The 22,525-nt window shown below is 41.2% G+C and overlaps 2 protein-coding genes across 4 annotated transcripts; both read right to left on the bottom strand.

Moving 5' to 3' along the window:
* Positions 1 to 266: 266 nt before the first annotated feature.
* ska3 (spindle and kinetochore associated complex subunit 3) lies at positions 267 to 19,460 on the bottom strand. Of its 3 annotated transcripts, none has more exons than XM_041057456.1 (13): positions 19,450 to 19,460; positions 10,487 to 10,489; positions 5,328 to 5,533; positions 5,161 to 5,222; positions 4,751 to 4,910; positions 4,097 to 4,544; positions 3,911 to 3,972; positions 3,262 to 3,461; positions 2,926 to 3,132; positions 2,641 to 2,832; positions 2,389 to 2,468; positions 1,943 to 2,070; positions 267 to 1,020 (listed from the first exon to the last, which is right to left on the bottom strand). In XM_041057456.1, exons 3-13 carry the CDS (start codon positions 5,440 to 5,442, stop codon positions 863 to 865), a joined length of 1,812 nt encoding a protein of 603 aa, XP_040913390.1. In that variant the 5' UTR covers positions 5,443 to 5,533; positions 10,487 to 10,489; positions 19,450 to 19,460; the 3' UTR covers positions 267 to 862. The 3 variants fall into 3 exon arrangements, with proteins under 3 accessions (XP_040913390.1, XP_040913391.1, XP_040913389.1); XM_041057457.1 differs by having other exon boundaries at positions 268 to 1,020; positions 3,262 to 3,458; positions 4,097 to 4,547; XM_041057455.1 differs by having other exon boundaries at positions 270 to 1,020; positions 4,097 to 4,547.
* Positions 12,889 to 20,170, bottom strand: hcn5 (hyperpolarization activated cyclic nucleotide-gated potassium channel 5). Its single transcript, XM_041057598.1, has 10 exons — positions 20,022 to 20,170; positions 18,857 to 19,043; positions 18,128 to 18,232; positions 17,685 to 17,822; positions 16,479 to 16,640; positions 16,042 to 16,135; positions 15,798 to 15,925; positions 15,176 to 15,322; positions 14,751 to 14,988; positions 12,889 to 13,256 (listed from the first exon to the last, which is right to left on the bottom strand). Exons 1-10 carry the CDS (start codon positions 20,168 to 20,170, stop codon positions 13,084 to 13,086), a joined length of 1,521 nt encoding a protein of 506 aa, XP_040913532.1. The 3' UTR covers positions 12,889 to 13,083.
* Between the last annotated feature and the right edge of the window lie 2,355 nt (positions 20,171 to 22,525).

Below are 22,525 nucleotides of genomic sequence, written 5' to 3'. Positions count from 1 at the left end.
ATTGAATGTCAGGCTTAAACTATATTCTATGTAAAACTTAAATGGGAAAACTGACAACTGAATGTCACAATTTCAGAAGAAGTAATGGCGTGTCTGTGTGCAATACTACAGACATCCACAAATTCACATAAATGGAGAAAATTTAATTAGAAAACCTAATTTGTTTCTATATTACATCTAATATGAGAAGCAAATGACTCCTAAGGCAACAAACATGCTGGAGGCACTGTGGCCATACAGATGCAAATCATATACCGGTACATATATTCTGGAGTTGCCCAAAGACAGAGACATTTTGGGGCAGAGTGCACTCAGTGCTGAATGAGGTATTAGGATATGTAATCTCAGAGAAGTGTTCCATTTTATAGCTGTGAAGTAAAACTAAAGAGGTGCTGAAGGAAGATAATTACTTGGTCAAAATTCTACTCACAGCTGCTAGGAAGGCCATTATGAGAAGCTGGCTTAGTACAGAACACTCAGACATGGACAGTGGTCAGATTTAGTTCAGCAAATACTTGTGATGGAGAAAATGACTTATTCTCTAAGAGTGAAAGAAGACGAGTTTAACAGAAAATGGGAAAAATGGATTAAGTTTAGATATAAAGACATCAAGAATTTATTATTTTAACTGACATTATAAACTATAGTATTATATAAGAGTTTTAATAAGTAACATTACTGTAAATTACATTACTAGTTGTAAACTGTAACCCCCCCCTTTGCAGCTGTATGTTCTGTTGTTTGTTTTATTTATGTATGAATAATGGCAATTAAAAAAAAAATGGACAAGTAGGTTTTTGAGTCTAGACGAGACTAGAGTTCGATTCCCTATTGGATAATGTGTAAGGTATCCAGACAACCTTCAGCAGTGTGTGCTCAGTTTGTACACAGAGGTGTTCCTGGCTCCTCCAACATGTTGCAGCCTCTTGAGCTCAGTTAGACAGAGGATGTATACGGGGGTCTTGGTTCCAACGCTGGTAATCCTCCTCAGCTCCTCCATCTGAAGCTCTGTCTTTTCTCCTGCAGAGGGCACCATAGCACAGCAACTGGATGATTAGATGCTCCAAACAGTGCTTCTAATGGGTCCAGTGTTGCTTCCCCATTACTCCTTGTTCATATGATCATTCACTGGGATAAAGCTAACAAATTTAAGCTAAATCTGTGGCTTCATGATATATTTTATGTGATTTATCCGATTTGTTTTTTATTGTTTATTGCTCTGTGTGTGAAGTTAATTGATCAATAAAAACTACTCATGAAATTATTTTTGAAAGAATCCTCTCTTTACTTTTAGAGACTAAAACCTTTGCACCGTACCGTAGATGATACTCAACATGACATCCAGCATCTGGAAAAAATAAGTGCAATACACCACATGCATTCATCTGCGCTGTGGATGTTTGATGTAAACCAACTCCCAAGGTGAAATAACCTTGCCATGTGAGCCTTTACAAGCAGCCTATTACATCACACTATGCATATCCAGCTTTTGCGGTCACATAGTGCTTGTTAGCAAAACAAGGTCAAAGGTTGTAGCTTGGTGTAGGTGGCTCCATGATCAGTGGTTATAGGAGAGCTTATTGATCCTGCTGATGCAGTTAATGACTGCTACTGCAACTGGGGTCACACGTATGAGAGCTGTGAGTTTAAACAGGCCAGTGTGATATCACAGATACCGTGTAATACAGCCTTGTGGTGTAAATGAACTCCTAAGATAAAATAGTCATGTGTTGCTATCTGACCCTTTTGAATTAATGAACTGAATCAGATACTGTGTATTCTACTTGCATGGTTATTTCTTGGGAGGGATTGTGGCCAAACCACGGATGTCATGGGAAGCTAGTATGGTTAGTTTGTGTTAGTTTGTTTTTTCTACAATGTAAATAAGATATGGATACAATATCTTAATTTCTTTTTCAATCAAGTGTACTGTGGCACTGACCTTGGGACTCTGCTGTGAATTTGTTGATGCTGTGTACTGCCTGGTTGAGGTTGTACAGAGTCATCTGCCTCAGGTAGCTGGGTAAACTCTGGAACTCACTCTCTGACACCAAAGGCAGACTCACAACACTGGACAGAGGACACATTACAATTAAAATCTTTAGCTACAAGCCTGAATGATATAAGGGCAGAATAATTAAAGCAAGGAGATGGAAGGAAATAAAAAAACAATCACAATTAGAAACAGACAGGACAGACAAAACTAACCGCCTCAGAACTTCAGATTCTATTGAAAATATATGTAAAATGATACTACATCCCTCAATATTCTTAACTAATATCGTTTCTTCTACTCAGCAGCAGTCTGATCTCATCTGGTCTGCTACTTTAGTATAGAGATTCCCTATAAAGTGCCTGTAAGTACTTTTCTAACTTTTCTTACTTTACCTGTTTTTTTCATTCTTTGGCCTCACATTTGGGTGCACAACTGCCACATCGGCCTTTTTCAACTGAGCCTGAGACACGAGCTAGAAAATAAAAGAAACCACAAATGAAAAAGGAACACAAGAAGACCATGGCAGGACGGTTGAATTTTGCATATTACAGAAAACTGTCAGCCTTTAGTTATTCAGCTACGACAGCACTACAGCTATGGTCTTCAGTTCTCAGATGTGCTATTAATGGGAATACACAACTTACTTTACAGATGTCCTGTGTAACAGAGCTGAGGTCGGGCATCTCAGGGGTGCTGGGCTCTTGGTAGTCCATCCTGATGCGAGGTGTCCCCAAGCTGAACTCCTGGGTGGGTCCATCCAGCTCCAGATGGTTGACATTGGGCTCCTTGCTCGCCTTTTCATGCTCATGTGTGTTCTTTGGGATTTTTGCTCTTCGCTGGCAAAGAGGTCAACATGAGACAGGTAAAAAAAAAAACGAAAGAAAGAAAAAAGGCAAATATTGAACAAACTGCTGTTTTACTAATCTTACACTTTGTAGAGAATTTCCCAAAACAGACTCCAGGTTCGGCATCTCTGGCATCTGCTTGTCCTCCACACCCATGATGGATATGTCTGGCACATTGTACTCCCAGGTGCGTTTGGAGCCAGTTACTCCATTATGAGTAGGCGTTGGAAGTTTGAAGGTGTGGCCGTCATCGTCAACATTCATGTTGATAGGCTCGGGCTGCTGCGCACTCTGTGAACACATTTATTCTCATCACACTGCTATTGGCTAAAACCAATTTTTGGATGTCAGGTTGCAAGAGAAATTTTGGAAATATCACTGATTAAATGTTCCACACAGACACACAGTCATTCTTTATACCTTTTTGGTGCTGACAAGTCGATTCACATATGGGGTTTGAAATGCTGGGACCTCAGGGGTGGTAGGCAGGATTCCAGGGTGAGTGGGGGATTCTGGGTCACCACTGCCTTGCGCAGGTGGGGAGCAGTGACCATTTGTCTTTTTGATCTTGAACCCCGGGGTGCAAAACACAGGTGGTTCTGGGGACTCTAAGTTCTCTGCTGATGGTAATAAAAACAACAGCAATACACTTCATTTCAGTGCTTTCTGTTATTTTCATGCAAAGAGATGGTTTTTGTAAATTTATTAGTAGTATTATGTAGTTTAATTCTTTAAGTATAAGTTTTTTAAAAAGCATCTTAACACGGTTGTTTCATCCTGTTTCATTCCAGATTTGAGACCATAAGCTTATCTTTTTTTAATGAAAAGGAAATTGTTGCCAGTGTTGGAAAATTACAAATGATATATGGTCCAAGCTGTCGAGGTGGTTAGAAAAGAAATGAGGAGAGGGTTAAACCTGTGGATGCTTGGTCAGAAACCAGGTCTTTGATAAAACTAAATATAAGAAAAAAAGAGGATGAGATACAACAGAGGAAAGGAAAAAATAACCCTCCGCAGGAAAAACGGAGGTAAAGGTAAGTTAAAGATTGTATTCAAAGCAGTTGCATACCTTTTGTCTGCAAACTCTCCCTCAGAGAGTCCACTGGAGGTACTGGTTTGTCTTGTGGTGGTCTGTTAAAGCAGCAGACACTCATGAGGCAGCAATAAGCAGTGACTATAGACTCTTGAGAGACCTCTAGCAGAGTAGAGGTCAATAAAGGTCAAATACTGTACATATTATGTAATGATGTTCTACCTTTGCGGCTTTTCAACGTTCTTCCGGAGCAAATCCATAGTGAAGTCATTGTTCAGACACATGGTGTGCTCTGAGATGCCAAAGTGATGCATCTGGGGTGTCTGTAGCTCATCATCATCCATCCGCAGGGCGCATTTGGGAGTTATGGGCATGGGTGGTGGTGCGGGTGTGTTGAGTGAGGGGTGAGGGAGGCTCATCTCAGGCATAGGGGGCACTTCAGCGCACCACTCCGCCCCAGCCAAAGCTCTCTTCAGCTGCATCTCTGACAGACCGAAGTCAGAAAGCTGCGGGGTTCGCAGCGCGTCAGCGAAAGGCGGCTGTCCCACTTTTGGAGATGATGAGTCGGGATTATCTCCAGCCTCCTCCTGGCTTCCCTCCTCTTCTCCTGCTGACTCAGTTTCATTCTTATCTGTTACCTCATCTTCAGCCTCTGACTCCTGAACCTTGTCTTCTGTGTCAGAGAAAGTCACAATAAAAACACGTTTTTAGTTCATCTTGTCTCCTTTAGTGAATCCAGAACAGTAGACATGATGGGGCTGTTGCTGTGCCATTCGCTTAGCTGTAGTTTAAGGTTAAACTTGGGTTTAAACCTGTGTTGTCTGGCTCAAAGCCACAAGGTCACTTAAACTCCATATGCTGTGTTCTGTTACTTACTGGCTGGTCTCGGAGCTTGGTAACCGTATTTTTCCCAGTGTCCCCTCAGAATATGGATGTCCTTAGTGACCCTCTGCTCCATCACTCTGCAGGCTTTAATGAAGCTGCTCACCTCATTCTTTTGTGCTTTCTGCTGACACAACTGGTTCTGGATCTGCTCCTGCATGAGGACAGATCAAAAGTTCACAGATCCACAGATTTACACTGTATGTGTATGTGATAATATTCTTCACAAAACGAGCGGTGGAACCCAAGCAAGTATTTATTACTGTAACTTTGACATACTGAACACGGTAGTAGTTTGTGCATGTGATCTACGTGGCTGCTTTGCCGTTAGAACGACGCTGCCTTAAAATGTGAGATTAATGAACTAAGTTTGGTGTACAGTCTCCATCACGACAACGCCGTACCTTTAGGCTCCCGACTTCGCAGTTCAGTTCGTGGTATGCTCGCATCGCTTTCGCAGTGGTTTCTGAAATCAGAGGGAACTCGTATTGGCATTTAGCAGTTGGCTAAATGGCGTATACGTGCCTTGAAGTGGCCGGACAACAGGCTTGTTTGTCGGTGTGTCACTCACCGCTGTCACCGTCGTTGTTGCGGTTCTCAAAGGAGTGCTGGAGCTTGGCAGTTTCTGATTCCAGAGTCACCGCCAGCTTTCTCAGCTTGGTGAAGAACCGTGTCGTCGTGTCCATTTTCGGGTAAGAGTCTAAGTTACGTAAAAATGCAAACAATTATAAAGTGATGCAAGTACACGGCCGAGCCAGCCGTCTGTTTACCTACTCTCTGACAGAAACAACTTTTCGATTTTGGCGCCTCGGCTTTTTCCGGCTTAAATCGGAAGCTTCTTCTTCTTCTTCTTGTTCTACTCGGCGTCCAAATTGTATCAATCGCGCCCCCTATCTTGACAGTTAGGACTGAGTAAAAACGAGTGGAAAAAAATATTTCACTCAACATTTAATTTTAGTTTAGTTTTTATCTTCTATTTTACTTTGTTTTAATCAGTTTAAATAATATTTCTGTCTTTTTATATTGTCTTGTGTTTCTTTATATCTTATCTTAATGCCATTGTTCCTTATTCAAAGCATTTTGAAATGTCTTGTTCAAGCACATTTACTCAAATACTGTACTTAAAATTTGAGGTACTTGTACTTTACTCGATTGTTATCTTTTCATGCCACAGTATACTTTATAACATTTCAGAGAAAAATTGTTCTTCATTACAAATATCTGATGGTGATAGCTATTAATGACTTTACAAACTCCAGTGTAAATAATCATAATTAGATGATCTCTAGGATAGGAAAGGGCTTCATTATTGAAAATATATAAATTTAATTGCAGTATTTTGAGTCAGATTTCAATGCATTTTGTTTGGAGGTTGTCGGTATGGTTTGTATTTGGGTATTTGGATGTACATTCAAATGGACACTTACTCAGAATCGTGTTGACTATGCCAGTCTCAGTCATTTTCCAGATTTTTCCTAAATGCCAGTGTTGGTGTTCATTGGCTCTACATGTCAGGACACTTTATGAGGTTAAATGATGAGGCCCTTTTTTCCAGAAGATGGGGCTGTTTTTCAGCAGAGGTCAGATTAATTAATGTTTATATTTGCCGTGCCACACTTAGACCTTAGAGGAACATACCACCTCTCTGCACAATGAACAGCACCATGACAGAACTGTGGGAATGTCACAGAACTGAACCAGCAAGCATTTCTTCTTTGAAAAGGACTGAAGGGATTAATCAGTTATCAAAAAAGTCATTGATGAATTTTCTCTCAATTTACTAACTGATTAATTGACTAATTGTATCTACACTACACAACAACAAATAAGTTGGCATTTTAGCATAGCAAATCAAACATTATTCATGTACTTATTTTGTCAAAATATAAAAATGCACAGTAAGTCTGACCATGAGGTACTGCAGTTTTTTTTTGTCTTAAATCCCCACAGATTAAATGCTCCTAACATTTGGAAGAGTAAAGCCAGCTATAAATTACTCCTGTCATGTAGAATTTCTCTATTTGATTCCAATCATCCTGCCAAGTTCAAGGAGACAGCAGGTGTGTAGAACTCTTATCAGATATCCTGCTTGTTAAGGAGAGTGTATAAATATTGGACAAACTGTGAAGGTCAATACAAACCTGTCCTGCACGCAGAACGACTGAGGTGAGTCACAAAAAGAGCTCAGCAGTTTTTCCAGGTTTGGTCTGATGAATAGGTTTTCAGAACTATGAACACTGATTTCACTTGTCTCTAACATTTCTTTCATGAGTCATTAGGAATGAGAGGGTAATTGTTTAACTTTCTCAAAAGCTAATTTGTCAGCACAAAGCTCTGGAGCCATGGCGATGTTTGGGAAAGTTTTGGAGCCAGTGGGTTACATGCAAACTGTGAGGTGAGTTTTTCACGTCCTGTTTAAAAAGCAAATGAAATATTTTTTAGATCCATTTCTTTCCCCTATGATAACATGTCACTGCTCATATCACATGTTCAAAGTGAATATGGACTGTGTGTTTGTGTGTGTATGTGTGCTGTTCAGGGTCCTTGTTCAGGGCATCTGCTCCTATTTAGGAGGCAGTGCCACAGCGGAGGAGACCGAGGTGGCCAAGAAGAACCTGGACCACATTGACCAGGAGCTGGGAGCATCGGGTCAGGGTCTGCTGGAAGACCCGGAGGTCCACCGCCTGGAGGACGACCTGGCAGTGGTCTACTATCAGCTGGGCACAGCGGTGAGGAAACTGTCCCTGAATTTGATCCACACATGTTATACTGAGTACAGACAATTACTTGTCTGGGTATTTTGAAATTTGTAAATTTCACCTTTTCTGATGTGAAACTATGGGAATGGTGGGGTTTCAGGCTTTTTCTCAGCGGAACACATCATATCAGGGACTTTATTCCTCCCCGGTGGATGATGTGAATTTCTGTTTTTAAAATCCACTTGTTTAAAAGACATAGATGCTTCAGTGCGAGTTTGAGCTGTGGTCGTCTGAGGTGAAACTGTCCTTGAACAGCGCTGAGATCGACTCTCTTACCTTTCCCCATTGAGCTGGACAGAAAACACAGGGTAAAGGATTTGGTAGCAGTGATTGAATTAAAGCTGAACAGTGTGCTGGAGAGAAGAAGAGGCTTATATACAGTCACTTATTTAAACACAGCACTAGATTTGGTCATTTAACAAACACCATAAAAAGACCTTAAGGTGGCACCGACCTTTAGCACTCTGCCAATTTCATCATACTAAGTGTATTATGTAAATGTAGATCTGTGACCAGATGTATGACTGAAGCATCTGTTTAATTCCACCATATCTAGCATGAACAGGCTTATCCCTTTTATTTTCTGTTTAATCATTTCTAAATGTTAATGGAACTTAATGCTAAAGGAAATGTGACTCTGGAATAAAAAATGTGGAACAGCAGGGTGGAGGATTAAATTCTGGTAGAATCCGTGTATGTCTTTTCATGACACTTTGGCATTTGTCCTTTTCCTGAGAAAATAAACTTGTATTACACGTTGGGTCCCTTTCAATCATCAACACTGTCACTGTGACATATTCTAGAGAGGAAACAACATAAGTCCATCTGAGTCAACTCAGATCAACCCACTTGTACCTAATTTTAGCAGGGGCCCATTGTCTCATCATCTGTCCATGACTGTAGGCTATTTGGAGTTTATACGTATGTATTTATTGATTGACTGATTGATTGAAAAATACTCTCATCCCTGCCTGTTTCAGGTGAGGGCCCAGTCAGACTTCACCAAGAAGGAGACGGAGGTATTCCTGCAGTATGTGCAGGACTACCGTCTGGAGCGGCAGCTGACGGCGCTCTACAACCGCCTGATGGGAGTGTCGGCGCTGACCGACCAGCCCACCCTGCTGGAGGAGCTCATACTGACCCGCAAGCCCAAACGCTGGGAGCTGAGGGAGTTCTGTGTCAAGGTTGGTGAAGGTGCAGGGGACGGAGGGGTGGGGAGTCTCTGTGTGTAACTCATCTCCCTACAGGGGTCGTTAAAGTTTAATTTTCTCTTAATTTACAAGTCATTTTACAGAGGCACGCTCTCCTGCTTAACCACAGCAGGAGGAAGCCCGAGGTGACACAGCAATCTAACATCCTCATGTACACAAATGTAGGAAGGATTAAAAATGACAGAAAGAAAAAGGTTATTTGCACTTTTTAAACTTTTTTAAAGTGGAACTGAAGTGCAGCGGATCTGTAATCTGCGTGTAGTCCTAATGACATCTGATCCCAGAATTAAGAGGCTATTTCAGATGGAATTTCATGAAAATAATGCAAAAATACTTAATTTCCCAGAGGACAAGTTTATAAGAAAAAATAAAAACATTGAGGAGAACAGCTGTACAGGATTAAATATTCAGTTTCCAGACCAAAAAGATAAATGTGACAGAAAAACATCGAGGTCCTGCGGGGGATGAAGCGTGCTGCATCTATCTTCTTGGTATGAAAATAAACTGAATATTTAATGCAGCAGAGCTGTGTCTTTCGTGTGTGCTGAGTTGGCAAATTCCCTTTTGCCTACACTGGTGTAAAAAACTGTTTTTTTATCCTCTAAAAGAAGCTACAACAGAATGCTGAGATGGCTGAGCAGGCTTTAAACTTAAAATTAAAACAGGGATTCAAAGCCTGGATACTGTACTCACTGCAAAAAAAACCCAACAACTTTACACAACTGTGTTATAACTGAAATGTCACAAGTTTGAGCACCACAAAAGCACAAGTCCCCTCTTTTGCTCTCACTCCAATTTCTTACAAGAAAAAAGCTAAATAAGACTGGATGCTCCATTTGCTTTTTTAAATAAAAAAATCAGTGTGCCCATTGACCCATCTGTCATTCTGTAGTGCCCCCGAGCAAGACACAGAACCCGCCTGCTACATAATGAGTGTCCACTCTGAGAGGAAATGGGCCGTAGACATTGCAACTGTTCCAGGCTTGTTTGTTATTTAAAAGTAATTATGCAGTTCTCTTATAAATATAATTGTACCCTTATTGACCATTTTAAGGGCAGAGTAAGGGCTACACAAAGTGTATGTTTATTCTTTTTTCCCTGGTGTAAGGACAGAGTTTTCATCCTAGAAGTCCACTTATCAAGGGGCTTTAGGGTGTGACGGAGCCAGCCTCAGTGGATTAAACTTAATGCTGAAGCAGTTTCTGCCCGAAATTGATGCTGAAGGAGTGATTTGTTTGTACACGGCTCTTTTCAAGGACTTGTTTACACTATGACCTGATTTGCATAAATGCACTGAGTAAGATAAAAGCCCAGAGTTTCCACTGAGGCGCAAAGAATTGCTAAATTCGCCCTCACACTGCAGTCTAAGTGAATCTCAGTGAAATTATCCAATGAACAGTTTGATTCGACAAACCTAACTTTATTCTGTGTAATGGGCGTAAGAACATTCAGTGCTCTGGGACAAGGGCAGAAACATCTATGGCTGACTGCAGCGATCAAAGTCACCGCTGTAAATCATGAATCCAGACGGGAGAACCTGACCTTGTTAAGCAAAGGAACCACAGTTCTGTTTCTTTAACCTTGAAGAACTTATCATATATAAACATGTTGTAGGTGATAAGTTCATTTTTCATGCTTGGTTTTTCTCTGCTGCTTTTTTTTTTTTTTGTAAATCCGACTAAATCTAAAGAACAATTTAAATCGGATGAGAAATACAAAACTAAAATAACCATGCATATGTTCATTCTCACATCAGAAACCCTCTGTAAAGTCACCAAAAGACACTGACGGGCTCTGTGTCCTGACACCTGTGACATCTGTGAGGTTTATTTTGAGGCGAGAGATAAGCTCAGACGGTCTCACGGGGCCCGGCGGTTACTTCGATTTGGGAGAATGAGCCAAAACAGTTATAACCGGCCTCTGTTCCGCTGTAACAATGAGATCTGGAAACACTTTTAAGGTCAGTGTAGTCGCCAAAAATCCCAGATGGATTGGTGTATTGCTAAAGACAATGCAGTGTCATAGGCACCTCATTAAAGCTGAGCTCGGCAAGATTTTAACCTGTTTTGTCAATGATAAAAATGAGCAAATGTGACTGCAACAGAGGAAAACATTTCATTTTTGTTAACTGAGCTGCTAAAGATGTTTACAGCCACTTCTCTGCTCATGGGAAGTGACAATCAAATCCTGAAATCCAAACTTTCTGGATTTCAGGTTTCGGTCTGCTGTTTTTACCTTGATATGTTTGGTATCAGAGTATCAGACCAATGGAGTCCGATGACCCAGGAACTATCACAGGCCAAGCTACAGTAAAAAGTTGCTGAGTGATCACACACAAGCCTCAGTAATGCTGCTGGTTTCATTCAGCCTTCATGAAAGAGATTTGTTATTTTATTTTGCTAATTGTTTCTGTATGTGTGTGTGTGTGTGTGTGTGTGTGTATGTATGTGCAGGAAAATAACGACACAAAAACACATCGAAATCTGGCTTTTCTGGTGATTTTCCCCTTCGCCTTCCATTTTCTTTGCACCTCCTCCTCCTCCCAGCACCAATTTATTCATAACACATTCTCATAAAAAAGAGTTGTGTTGTTGCCTCGTTGTGTGCAAAAAACACTAACAACTCAGTCTGTTACTGGTCTAATTTACAGTTTCAGCTATTGTACAGATGTGGCCAAAAGGCAAACAGCAACATTTCCAAAAGGGCTGTTAGTTCCTACTGTAGGTTCTTGGATTATTAGGTCAAGAAGGCTTATTACAGGATTTTTAACAACTATTTCAAAGCACATTCCTTCTCCTTTTCCTCCTCTTTCTTTCAACAGATAAACTTCGTCCTGGGCACTGGTCTGCTGTGCCTCTTCACACAGGCTTCTCTGACGGGCAGAGATCAGGCTCTGCTGATGAAGACCTGGTCCGACCGCATGGGTGCACTCTACAGGAAGATGAAGAGCACAGGTAGCCGCTGCCTAGGATACTTCCTGGAGCAGGCAGAAGGGGACATTCGGCAACAGCTCCTAGAAGCCGTGCAGAACCGCGCGCCTCCTGAGGAGGCGGCGTCGGGCATCCTGAAGACCCTGGAGAAGAACTACGATTGGCTACGCTGGGCGGTGATGCTCCACCCTGCCATAGGACCCTTGGAGGACGAGAAAGACGAGGAGACGAAGGAACAAAAGGAAGGCGAGCCGACTGAACAGCAGTCCAACAATTTCCTCTCTGTGGCATCTGAAGCTCCAATCCCCCATGTGGTGGCGTGCTACCGTGACACACCCACCTCGCTGGACAAGAGCCGCATCCACCAGCTCATCGTGGACCTAGAGTGGAAGATCCCCAACCCGCCCCCTGAGGTGTATGCTTCCATCGAGGAGGATCCGGGCAGGGCACGGCGCTACCTGGCATCACGCATGCTGAAGAAGCTGCAGGAGGGGCTGGGATCTGGTGTGGCCATCCACGTGGTGCCGGGCAGGATGGAGATGAAGTGCAACTTCCCTCCAGCCTCCTACTACCTCTACGAGTATAAACACCGGCTGGCCTCGGGCACCGTGTGCGTGTTTGGATGAAAGGCAAACGGGAAGGAAATGGGCTGCTGTTCTCACACAGATGTTTCTTTATCGTTTTACAGTATCTGCTTTATTTTTGTTGCTTTCACACTGGCACTAACTTGTCTTGTGTAATATTACTTCAAAATAAATGTCATTTTAGAGAAAAGGAAAGATGCCATACATGAGTTTTTAGCTTCCTTTAAAGCAACACGAGGAGTCAGACAATCAGACAAGTGATGTTTACAAGTTTAGCCAAGTTTATTTGAAGGTAAAATTAAAGATCAAAGCTGAACCTGAGTTCGGTTTAGCGAACATGGCATGATTGTATGACTGCTTGTGTTTCGGCAATGTTGAAGTGTTCCCAGATCCCAGCGATTAAGTTGGTGAGTACAATGTTGTTTTTATTGATAGGAATCATCTCCAAAACAACAGAAACAAGATATGGTATGAAACCAGAATGTCCCTTTAACGCTTGGTGAATCTTTCTTGTTTTGTTCCTAAGACGTGCATTGACTTTTCAAACATCAATGCTAAATCGCAACATCATTTAAAAAAAAAAAAAAAGCATCAAGGATCAAATGTGTGACCCGTCTTTACTGTTGAGGTCATTGTTTATTGCTGATAACTGATGGATCAGAGGGCAGAATAATTCCCAGTCAGAGTCAGTGCTCTAAAACGGTCCATCTCGTCAGTGTCCGACTCGTGTCCATGTGAGGAATCAGCCACAGTCTTACTGTCCATCGTATTACAAAATAAATTGTCCTGGAAATTTCCGTGGCTCCCGTCCTTTTCATACAAGTCCAAGTACTGTTTTTGGTCTTACACGAGTCCACCATCAGAGTTGAGCTGAACCATTTTTTCTAAGTCCTTCTTGACATCTGGGAAGCCCTTCAGCGCCTCCTGAAAGTCGTCATAGGACAGAGAGAAGCACTGGCAGTCGGTCAGCGCCTTCACTGTGGCCAGATGTTTGCCTTTGGTCAGCACGCACGTCTCTGTTGTACACACAGAGGGAACCACAAGAGCGTGGTTAATGAGCGAGTAAACCCTAATGACGGGGATGAGCTCTGACAATTAATCCTAAATTAAATAACCAGACTTAGCTGAGATGTTTCGGGAAGCCTGCTTAGCTCTAAACACTGCTGAGGTTCACTGCCAAAAAGATTAGGTCCCGCTCCCACTTAAAGCCTGAGAATTAAACAAATCCCCCAAATTGGAAAAAGAGAGATTTATTCACTTTGGTTGGACAGTGATTTAAAGAAAAAGAAAAAAAAACGGCTTCTTGCTCATCTATGCAAGAAAATATAAGCTTGCAGAAATGTCCAGTTTGTCAATGTATATCTGTCAGAACTTTCAAAATCACACTAAACGTGAGTAAAACCTAAATAAAACATATTTTTATCAGTAAATCAAAATAAATTGATGTGAACTAATTAACTAAATGTCCACAGGGCAGTTGCTTAAGCTTTATTTTTCCTGTCTCTGTTCCAGCCTCTTGTAGAAAAAAAACTGTGCTTATATACACAAACTGTGTAAATTAATATTCATTCATAATATATATTTTTATTTGTATAAGTTATGCAACGTTTTATAGAGATTTTTTTTCCCATTGCAATGGAGAGGAGTGTTTTGTTTGTGGAGCTCCCAGTACCTTAAAAAAACAGCAATATCTTTTCCTAGAAACATGATCCCTGTTATTGTAGATAATCCACAGAACAAGCTGTCAGCTGTTTTCATAGGGGCTGTTTCTCTGGTAGAGAGTAGTTCCAGTGAAAACTGTTCACAGTGGGGTCTGTGGATTATCCAGAGCGTGACGGGTGACTGTTTTTACGAGAAACAAAATCGACAGATTTTGAAATGGAGTTTGGCATAATGAAATAACTGTTTACAGTCTGGATTATTAATTTCTACTATAATGTTGCAGGGCTTTAGAACAGCTTTACTGGAACTACTTGCCACCAAAAAAGTGATCCCATAAAAACTGACAATATATTCTGTGCATTATTATGGACACTGTCTCTAAAATGACATGTTGCTGCTGCAGATACCTCAGAGAGAGATATCTGAAAACCTAAGAAAATAAAACAAACTATATATACAGCACAGCTTTCTTTAGTTCAAGTGAACTAAGACTTTAAGATTATGAGACTGAACCCTGAAATCAAACACCATGGTGATGATTGAGCAAATGCCAAATTCACATTTATACTAACCTAAGAATATTAACCTATATTAACCTATGTAAATGTATTTGAAACAACACAGTCATACTGTCACACCACCTGATCAAATTGCACCTAATGCATAACGTAGCAGTAGAAACACCAATTAGCTTGTAGCACTTCTTGTTTCTGTTCATTCATTATGTTCATTATATAACAAACCGCATTGTGCTGTACTTAATATGTACTGTACTCAATGTGATTTCCAGTTCATCTAGCTGGAAGCTTTGTGAAACACATTCAAAAATCAGACTAAATCCAACCCACCTCCAAAGAAGTCTCCATCACACAGTTCCCTCTCGTAGGAATCAGTCTCCATGAGGACCTGACCGTGGTCGATGAAAAACATGCGGTTGCCCGGGACGTTCTGTCGGATGATGGCGTCTCCCTCCTGGAAGACCTCGTAGTCCAGTTTGGGGAGGATAGCACTGATGAAATTTTCGTCTCTGTTATGAAACATCGGCACTTTTCTCAGCAGCCGGCTGCACATCACCGTCAGGATTTGCTAAAAAGTAAATAGAAATGATTATAAAACATGTTTAATTCACAATAAAGAAGCAGTAGGAACTAACTAACAATCAGGCAGACCCAAGTATGGCATTAAAAAATTTATGAATAATGTACAACCATATTTACTTCACCTCATATAGGTATCACTCAAACCAGTCAGTCTTTTTAGTTGAAAACTGTACCTCTTTAAGTGCTGAGGACACTGTGTCTATGACGTCCTTTTCATCAAACCACTTCCCTCCGTAGCGAGCCTGGTAGTAGTTGTTGATGCGAAGCTGCAGTTCAGGCGGGAGCTTCATGAAGGCCATGTAGTGCTCCAAACGGCTCATCTGTGGAGAGTGACAGTGTTTCGACACACAGCTTTACAGAACCCAATTTAGAATAACTGCATATCACAGTTAGCATTTGTTTTCCCACTGGCTACTCCTATCCTACCGAGGACTCTAAGATAAATGACTATGTCGGTAAAAACAAATATTAAAATATATAAACTAATAATAGAGAAATATCACATGAAAACTATAATGAACTTAATAAATGAACTTAATGACTACACTATTAAATTATTTTAAAAAGTATGTGATAAATCAATACATTTTAACTCTCCACTCCAAATCAATTTAATTATTGCAATAGTACGTGTAAAATATTTTGTGAATATCAAATTTTTGCGATATCATTTACACAGAATCTTTAATATAATACAATACAATACAATACAATACAATACAATACAATACAATACAATATAATATAATGATCTGTATATGCTGATGAAGGATAGTAATTGTCACCCATGAGGACCTTGCTCTTGTACTCCTTGGCCGCCGGGTCGATGTTGGCGATCATGGCTGTAGCGTTGGCCACGAGGACGGTGTACATCAGACAGCCAGACACCATGCTGACCATGACGATCCACATTTCAACATAATCTGGGGTAGCATGATAGCGGCACGTGCTCATTTAGTGTATTGCTTGGTGTATTATGTATATAGGTCTGAGAGAGAATGTGATACAGCTGCACTTAAAGAAAACCAATGATTCTCACTTGTTGGAGCATCCATGGAGCCATAAGACAGAGCGATCATCTGAGAGAGGGCCCGAAAAACTCCCCACGAATACTTCACGATCACCGTGGCATTCTGGAGGAAATACTTTAATTGTTAGCGATACCTTTTGTAGATCTGGGGCCTGGAACATCAGCCGTACTGGATAAATGGTGTTTCAAAGCTGGTTATCAAGATATCAACTAGAATAACTGCAGAAATGATTAACAAATTATTATGGATTTGTGATGCACATAAGAAAAATTAATATTAAAGTCAGATTGTTTCTGCTGCCACAGAACAGAAGAATGGAGAGAGGGAGGAAGGTCAATCTGACATGTTGTAGTTATAATGCCGAGAAATATTTAACACCACAACAACAACCACCATCATTCGCACTCTATTCGTCTACAGAAAGTTTAGTGAAATGAGTTTTTACCATCAGGTTTTCTTTCCGGACCCAGCAATCAGAGGGGAACTCCTCCAGCATGGGGACAAAGTACTGGATGCAGCCGTTCCAGTGACACAGCAGGAAAATCATCATGAACAAAGACAAGATGCGGAAGAACAGGCGGACCACCTCCAGGTTTGCATTTGATACCTGTCAGGGAGCGATGGCATTAAAATATGTGACTTCATGGGACTTGGTGAGCAAATCGTGCACACTGCAGATCATCACTGTAGCTTAGGTGGCTCCGGTATGTGCAATATTACAGCAGCATACTGGGTTTAGTATGCTGATCTGGGAACATGACGATATCACTACAACAAAGTCCAAAGGGACAAGAAACATGAGCAGTCAGATGACCAGACAGGCTGGAAACAAGTTTATACTTACTATACTTACTTACTACAATACTTATGATTTAACCCAATCTACCAGCTAATTAAATTGAAGTCACCAAACAAATCTACCACAACACACAAGAAAAGACAGAGAAGCTTGACACATTTGCCAAGCAAACAAGTCACAACACCAACAACGCTAAAACTCAGTCCATCCTAATGTACGAGGCTCAACGTGTTGCCAAGGATAGGGAACGATGGAGGGAGCTCACTGTGGCCTCACTGTCCCCAGAGGAATGAGGAGGATTAAGGAAGTAAACAGATTTATTTGTGTGAAATTAATAGATCAGTGAGGATATAAAGCATTTATTTCAATTTCCAAAGAGAGACAGGGTGCAGTAACCTCTGCTACACAGAAACATGCACCAGACACTATTCATTTCAGCCACTCATAGCCGATTAAAGGCTCAGAGTTACGCACAAATTCCAGACAGCGTGCATTATGCAATGTCACGAGAGCCTCGATATATTGTGTTTCATTATGAGATGACCATGAACATTAACGAAGCAAATTTGGGGTCTCCCATCTTTTTACGTTTCTCCAGGCCTCTGTTGTTTGAGCACTAAAATTTGGGTAAGTAGAAAAAAGCTAAAGTCAAAAAAAAAAAAAATATATATATATACAAGTAAACCGCTGATGGATGAGCTATGCGTCAACTCTCATTTTACAAATGACATTGTAAGTGATCAAAGTCAGATTTGTCATCGGAGCCCGGCGTGGTAAAGTATCTGCAGACAGGAGAAAGGCTGATTGAGTTTCAGAGGTGAGCTTTGAAGGCTGTCTGCCGTTTGAACTCACTTTCTCCACCTCGTTGAAGAACCTGACGAGTCTGGACACTCGAGCAAGTCGGATCAAGCTGAGGATCCGCACAAACATCAGGATCCTCATCATCTTGTTGGTCTTCGAGGGGTTGTCCTCACTGTGGTATTGTAAATCCTGGAACAGCAAAATTAAAAATCTGTATTTACTTTCCTTTCAGGTATTTTTCTGGTTTAATTTTATTCTTTTATATTTATTCATATTATCATTGTCTTAAGTTTTTGAACCCATGATTTTATTTCCTTTTCTTAATTCATTATGGTTTGTAAAGAACTTTCTGACCGGTCTGAGTGATGCATACGCTTTTAATTATAAACTATGAACAAACTATGTAAACTTAAGTGTGTGATTGTTTTGTGAACAGACAAATACTGCAGAACTCTGTTGGCTTTTTGATGCTTCAACACTCTTTTCATTATTACCGCAAACAGCAGAATGTATCCGATTGGGAAAGCAGCTATAACGTCCGGTATGAACCATGTCCTCAGGTAACTGACTCGGATCCGCTTGATATCCAGAATAGCTTCCTGAGAAAGAGAGCAGAGCAGCAGATCGAGCAGATGGATGAAGACGCCGTGTGCAGCACGTGCCACGATCAGATGCATAATTTAACACTTGAACAGAAACAATATTTTGGGAGTTTGTCCAAAATTAAGGCAGACAGTGATGTCAGATGAAATTAGCAGTGGACTCAAAGAAAATCTGAATTACTTTGACACAGTCGTTGAACTGTTGCCGAAGCACACGCATGAATATTTCAAACGGGCAGAGACCGACTGAGAATAAATCTGGCAAAACCAGATGCTTGTGCAGTCCAGAGTAAACATCACAGATGGGCCATTTGTGATTGGCAAAACAGAAGTCACAAAGCAAGAGCAGATGAAAACAAACAGGATATAGTCTGCATAATACTTATATTGGAAATGCTCTACTTCTCATTCATCCAATACAATAATCCCCGTTATAAAATCAAACAGCAGGTGCCAATTTCACCCATGTCCAGAAGACGGGGGGGGGGGGGGGTTTGTTAATCTAGCCTTTCGTGTATTGAGTAGATTACAGATGGGGCAGAGATGGATTGCATGTGCTTGTCTGCGTAAGGATTATAGTCTTCCAGATTGTGTCTGAAAATAGAGTGCAGCCACTCTCACCTCGCCGTCCTCTGCTATGATGCCCATCCGGAAATTCAGAGCCACGTCTATCAGGAACAGCGTGTCTGAAAACACGTTAAATCCTTCCCATGCCAGCCCACTGTTTCCATCCAGAAAAGCTATCTCCATGGGAATCCCAATCAGGTTCAGAAATGTGATGGCCATCATGCACATGATGTAGTAACTCCTGTGGGAACAACATCACAAAAACATATGTGAGCACGTGTGTCTTTTGAGTAACCCTCGGATCTTGTTTTTCCATGTACGTTTGTAGCGGAAAGTCTCAGTTCCATTATCAGAAGGACTCATTAGACAGTCATGGTGCAGTCATGACTGTCAGGCAAGCTGATTTTCTCTGATACTATAACTGCACAGGATTCAATTGCCAGGCTCAAATAACTCTGCTCTCTGATCCTAATTATTTCATTCGCTCTCGGTTTTCACTCCATCTGATCGCCTTATGGACTATTAAAAACAATGCTGCACGGATAATGCAAAACCAGCCATCTGCGAAAGCAAGTTCTTAAAGAAGCCATTTGATCCCTCTGCCCACCCCCCCACTTCTAATCCTCCATTATATCCTCTGAATTCACCTCACAGAAACTGGAATTTCAAGAGTAGTAGACATTTGAATTCTCCTTTGCTGATGTTCCAACTTTAGTTGCGCTTTTAGGTGACTTGTTTTGCTTGGATGTTTACTTTTTCTTTTAATTTTACACCATTTACACTGCATCTATTTTTCTGTTTTTGTAGTCACTTCTGTTGTGTTGATGACTTAATATTTAATTCTAATTAGTAATGCAAAAATACAGAGCAGACTAATGATTATTTTCATTATTGATTAATCTGCTGATTATTTTCTCAAGAAAATATCAGAAACCTAACAGTTTCCTAACACCACAGGTGATGCCATTAGGTTTCTTGTTTTCCTTAAACACTTAAAATGCTCAGAAACTGAGAAGCTGGAATTAGAAACTGTTTGGCATTTTTTGTTTAACTGTCAAAATTCAAAAAAACTGTCAAAAAATCTAAATCTGGTAACGGACTAATGATATCAGCTCTAAAATGGATAAAAATGATATAGATGAAAAGACACATTCACACTAAAAGTGGGGGTAGTGTCTCAGTAGAGGACTGGCCTGAATCTATCAGATATGTTAAATACCTCATGAGGCTGAAAGGGTGAATGACAAAGACTCCGCTCTCCAGCTGTCGGATGCACTCCTGCTCCACGGCCACCTCGCTGCCGTACACGTACAACGACTGTCTGTTCAGCTGCGGGAGAAGCAGGGCTCTCCATCCACAGGTGGCCATAGTGCATCCCACAGCGGGACCTTTTAGTTTCTCCATGGTCCAACCTTGGTCCCCTCTGAACAGCTGAATACACAGGCCATCCTCCCTCAGCTGCTGCTGCTGCTTCCTCTCCTCAGGACGACTGAGTTCTGACTCTACCAGTCCTGACCTCCCCTCTTGGTCACAAGGTAATTTTCCATCAAGGCTCCCAACCTCAGGGCTTATTGAAGCTTTGTGGAGCAAGGCGAGTGGATACCCGCCTTTCTGTTTCCTCCCTCCCTCCCTCCCTCCCTCCCTCTCTGTCAGCCTCTCTCTATTTCTGCCCCCACCCAACCCTCCACTTCTTTTCTTTTTCTCCCAGCTCATCAACTATTCAGTATCTGTGCCTCATCCCCACATGAATCAAGTCATGTCAAGAGGGAAAGGTCCAGCTCACATTAATACTGAAGACAATGGCATATGTGTGTGTGCGTGTGTGTGTGAGAGAGAGGAGGGGATCACAATTATTGTCATGTGAACTAGACATCTGGCAGCGTGTGCAGGGACAAGTTCAGTCTGGGCCATCTCTACCACGGATGTAATTAAACCCTGTACTGTGTTACCTGATGCTGTACATATGCTCACAGCTCTGAGCCAGCTCCTGTGTTGTTTGTTTGCACATTTCACATCAGTGGCAAAACAAAACGCAGGCTGAAATATTTCATTCTGAGGACTATAAAGTAGAAAGTTGGGATTTTATTCACCTGACATTACAGGGTGTAGCAGCATGGTGGGATTTACCGAGGGGTCACGTCAGTCAGCGGGTAAGGTCAGTTACTGGCAGCTTAGTGCAAGAGATGTGTCTAATAATGTCACCGACATTTCATGAGATTCTTGTTTTATCAGTGCATCTTTGAATAATAGCAGAGAAGTACAGGAAACACCAGTTTAGTTTACGGGATAAGTGAAATGCTACTGGAAAACACAATGTGATGTGACAAACTGTGATAGACTGCCAACCTGTCCAGGTGCACTCTGCCTCTCATCTGATGTGTGATCTGAAATAAGCCTCAACCCCTTGTGACCCTGAACAGGATAAAGCGGTTTAGAAAATTGTTGGATGTCATATCTACAGTAGTTTGTCTTTTAGTAATGTGTAACCGTTAAGCATTAAATCCAAACTACATTTTTCAAATAACATAATAATCTCATTCTGGCAACAAGATCTGGCTGAGTGATAGAGGACTGTGTGGACCTGACCAACGTCTCTACCAACTCGGCCTGAAAACAGGTTGACAAATATGTTTTTCATTGCCTTCCAAAACAACCCACATCACTGTTCACTGTAAGTTCATGTGTTTTCTGCTCTGCCACCTCATTTTGTGAACCAAGTCATCATCCCTAAGAGTTTTTGTGGTGATTTGACGTCTTACTACTTGAGTCTTGGCTCCTGTCATTACTCGCATGACCACAAGAGGTAGCATGTTGGGAAAACATAATCATGGGCCATTTAAGTGTTTGGACAAATGATCGAAGCTGTCGTACAGAAAGTCTCTTAAGTATCCTAAACAACAGCTGCTCTGGGAAAGTTTCAGATTTTCAGACTGACATTCGCTGTCCAGTAAAATAAAGTTTCTACAAGAAACACCAAAACAAACAGAGACCTCAAAAAACACTGAGAGTGAACTGAAGGGTATTTAAATGTCACTTGTATTTAAAGCATTTACTTTTCTAATGTGCCATATGTGCTACATGGATTCTAATCCTGTGGACAGGACAGCACAGACTGCAGCAGATTGTGTTTCAAATGGAGGTGCATATCTATCACACAGCACAGAGCAAACGAACAAAATGCTTACTTGCTCATTTATCTAGCACACAGCTGGCCCTCAAACTAGAGTAAGTGACTCAGTGCTTCTGCTTACGCACTGCTTTGCTGTGCTGACGCACTGTAGACCCGGCAGACATGCGAATACACACATACCTTCAGTATTGTTGAAAAGAAAATGAACATTTTTCATATTACAAAATTCCCAAGCCACTGTCGTGCACAGTATATTGTGCCCATCAGCAACTATATTTTTACAGAACCAAATATAATATCTGCCCAAGTATGTGATCATGTAGAAAAAACAATAATATTGTGTGGTGGATGGTGTTAATTTTCAACTCACACAGTTCTTTTTCTTTTTTTTTGTTATCACTACAAGGTAAAAGCACCTGTACAGTTACAAATTTTGATGTTTTACAGGAGCACACATCAGTGTTTTGCTGTAACAATTAGTCAATTAACAAACAAATGACAATTATTCTGATAACAAATCAATAATTTAAGACACGTATCAAGAAGAATGTGAAGCTTCCTGTTGGTGCTTCAGCTGCTGAGGAAGAGAGTGA

Source organism: Toxotes jaculatrix, chromosome 15 (genome assembly GCF_017976425.1).
Source record: "Toxotes jaculatrix isolate fToxJac2 chromosome 15, fToxJac2.pri, whole genome shotgun sequence".
Taxonomy (NCBI): Eukaryota; Metazoa; Chordata; class Actinopteri; family Toxotidae; genus Toxotes; species Toxotes jaculatrix.
This window is presented reverse-complemented; position numbering and strand designations above follow the sequence as displayed.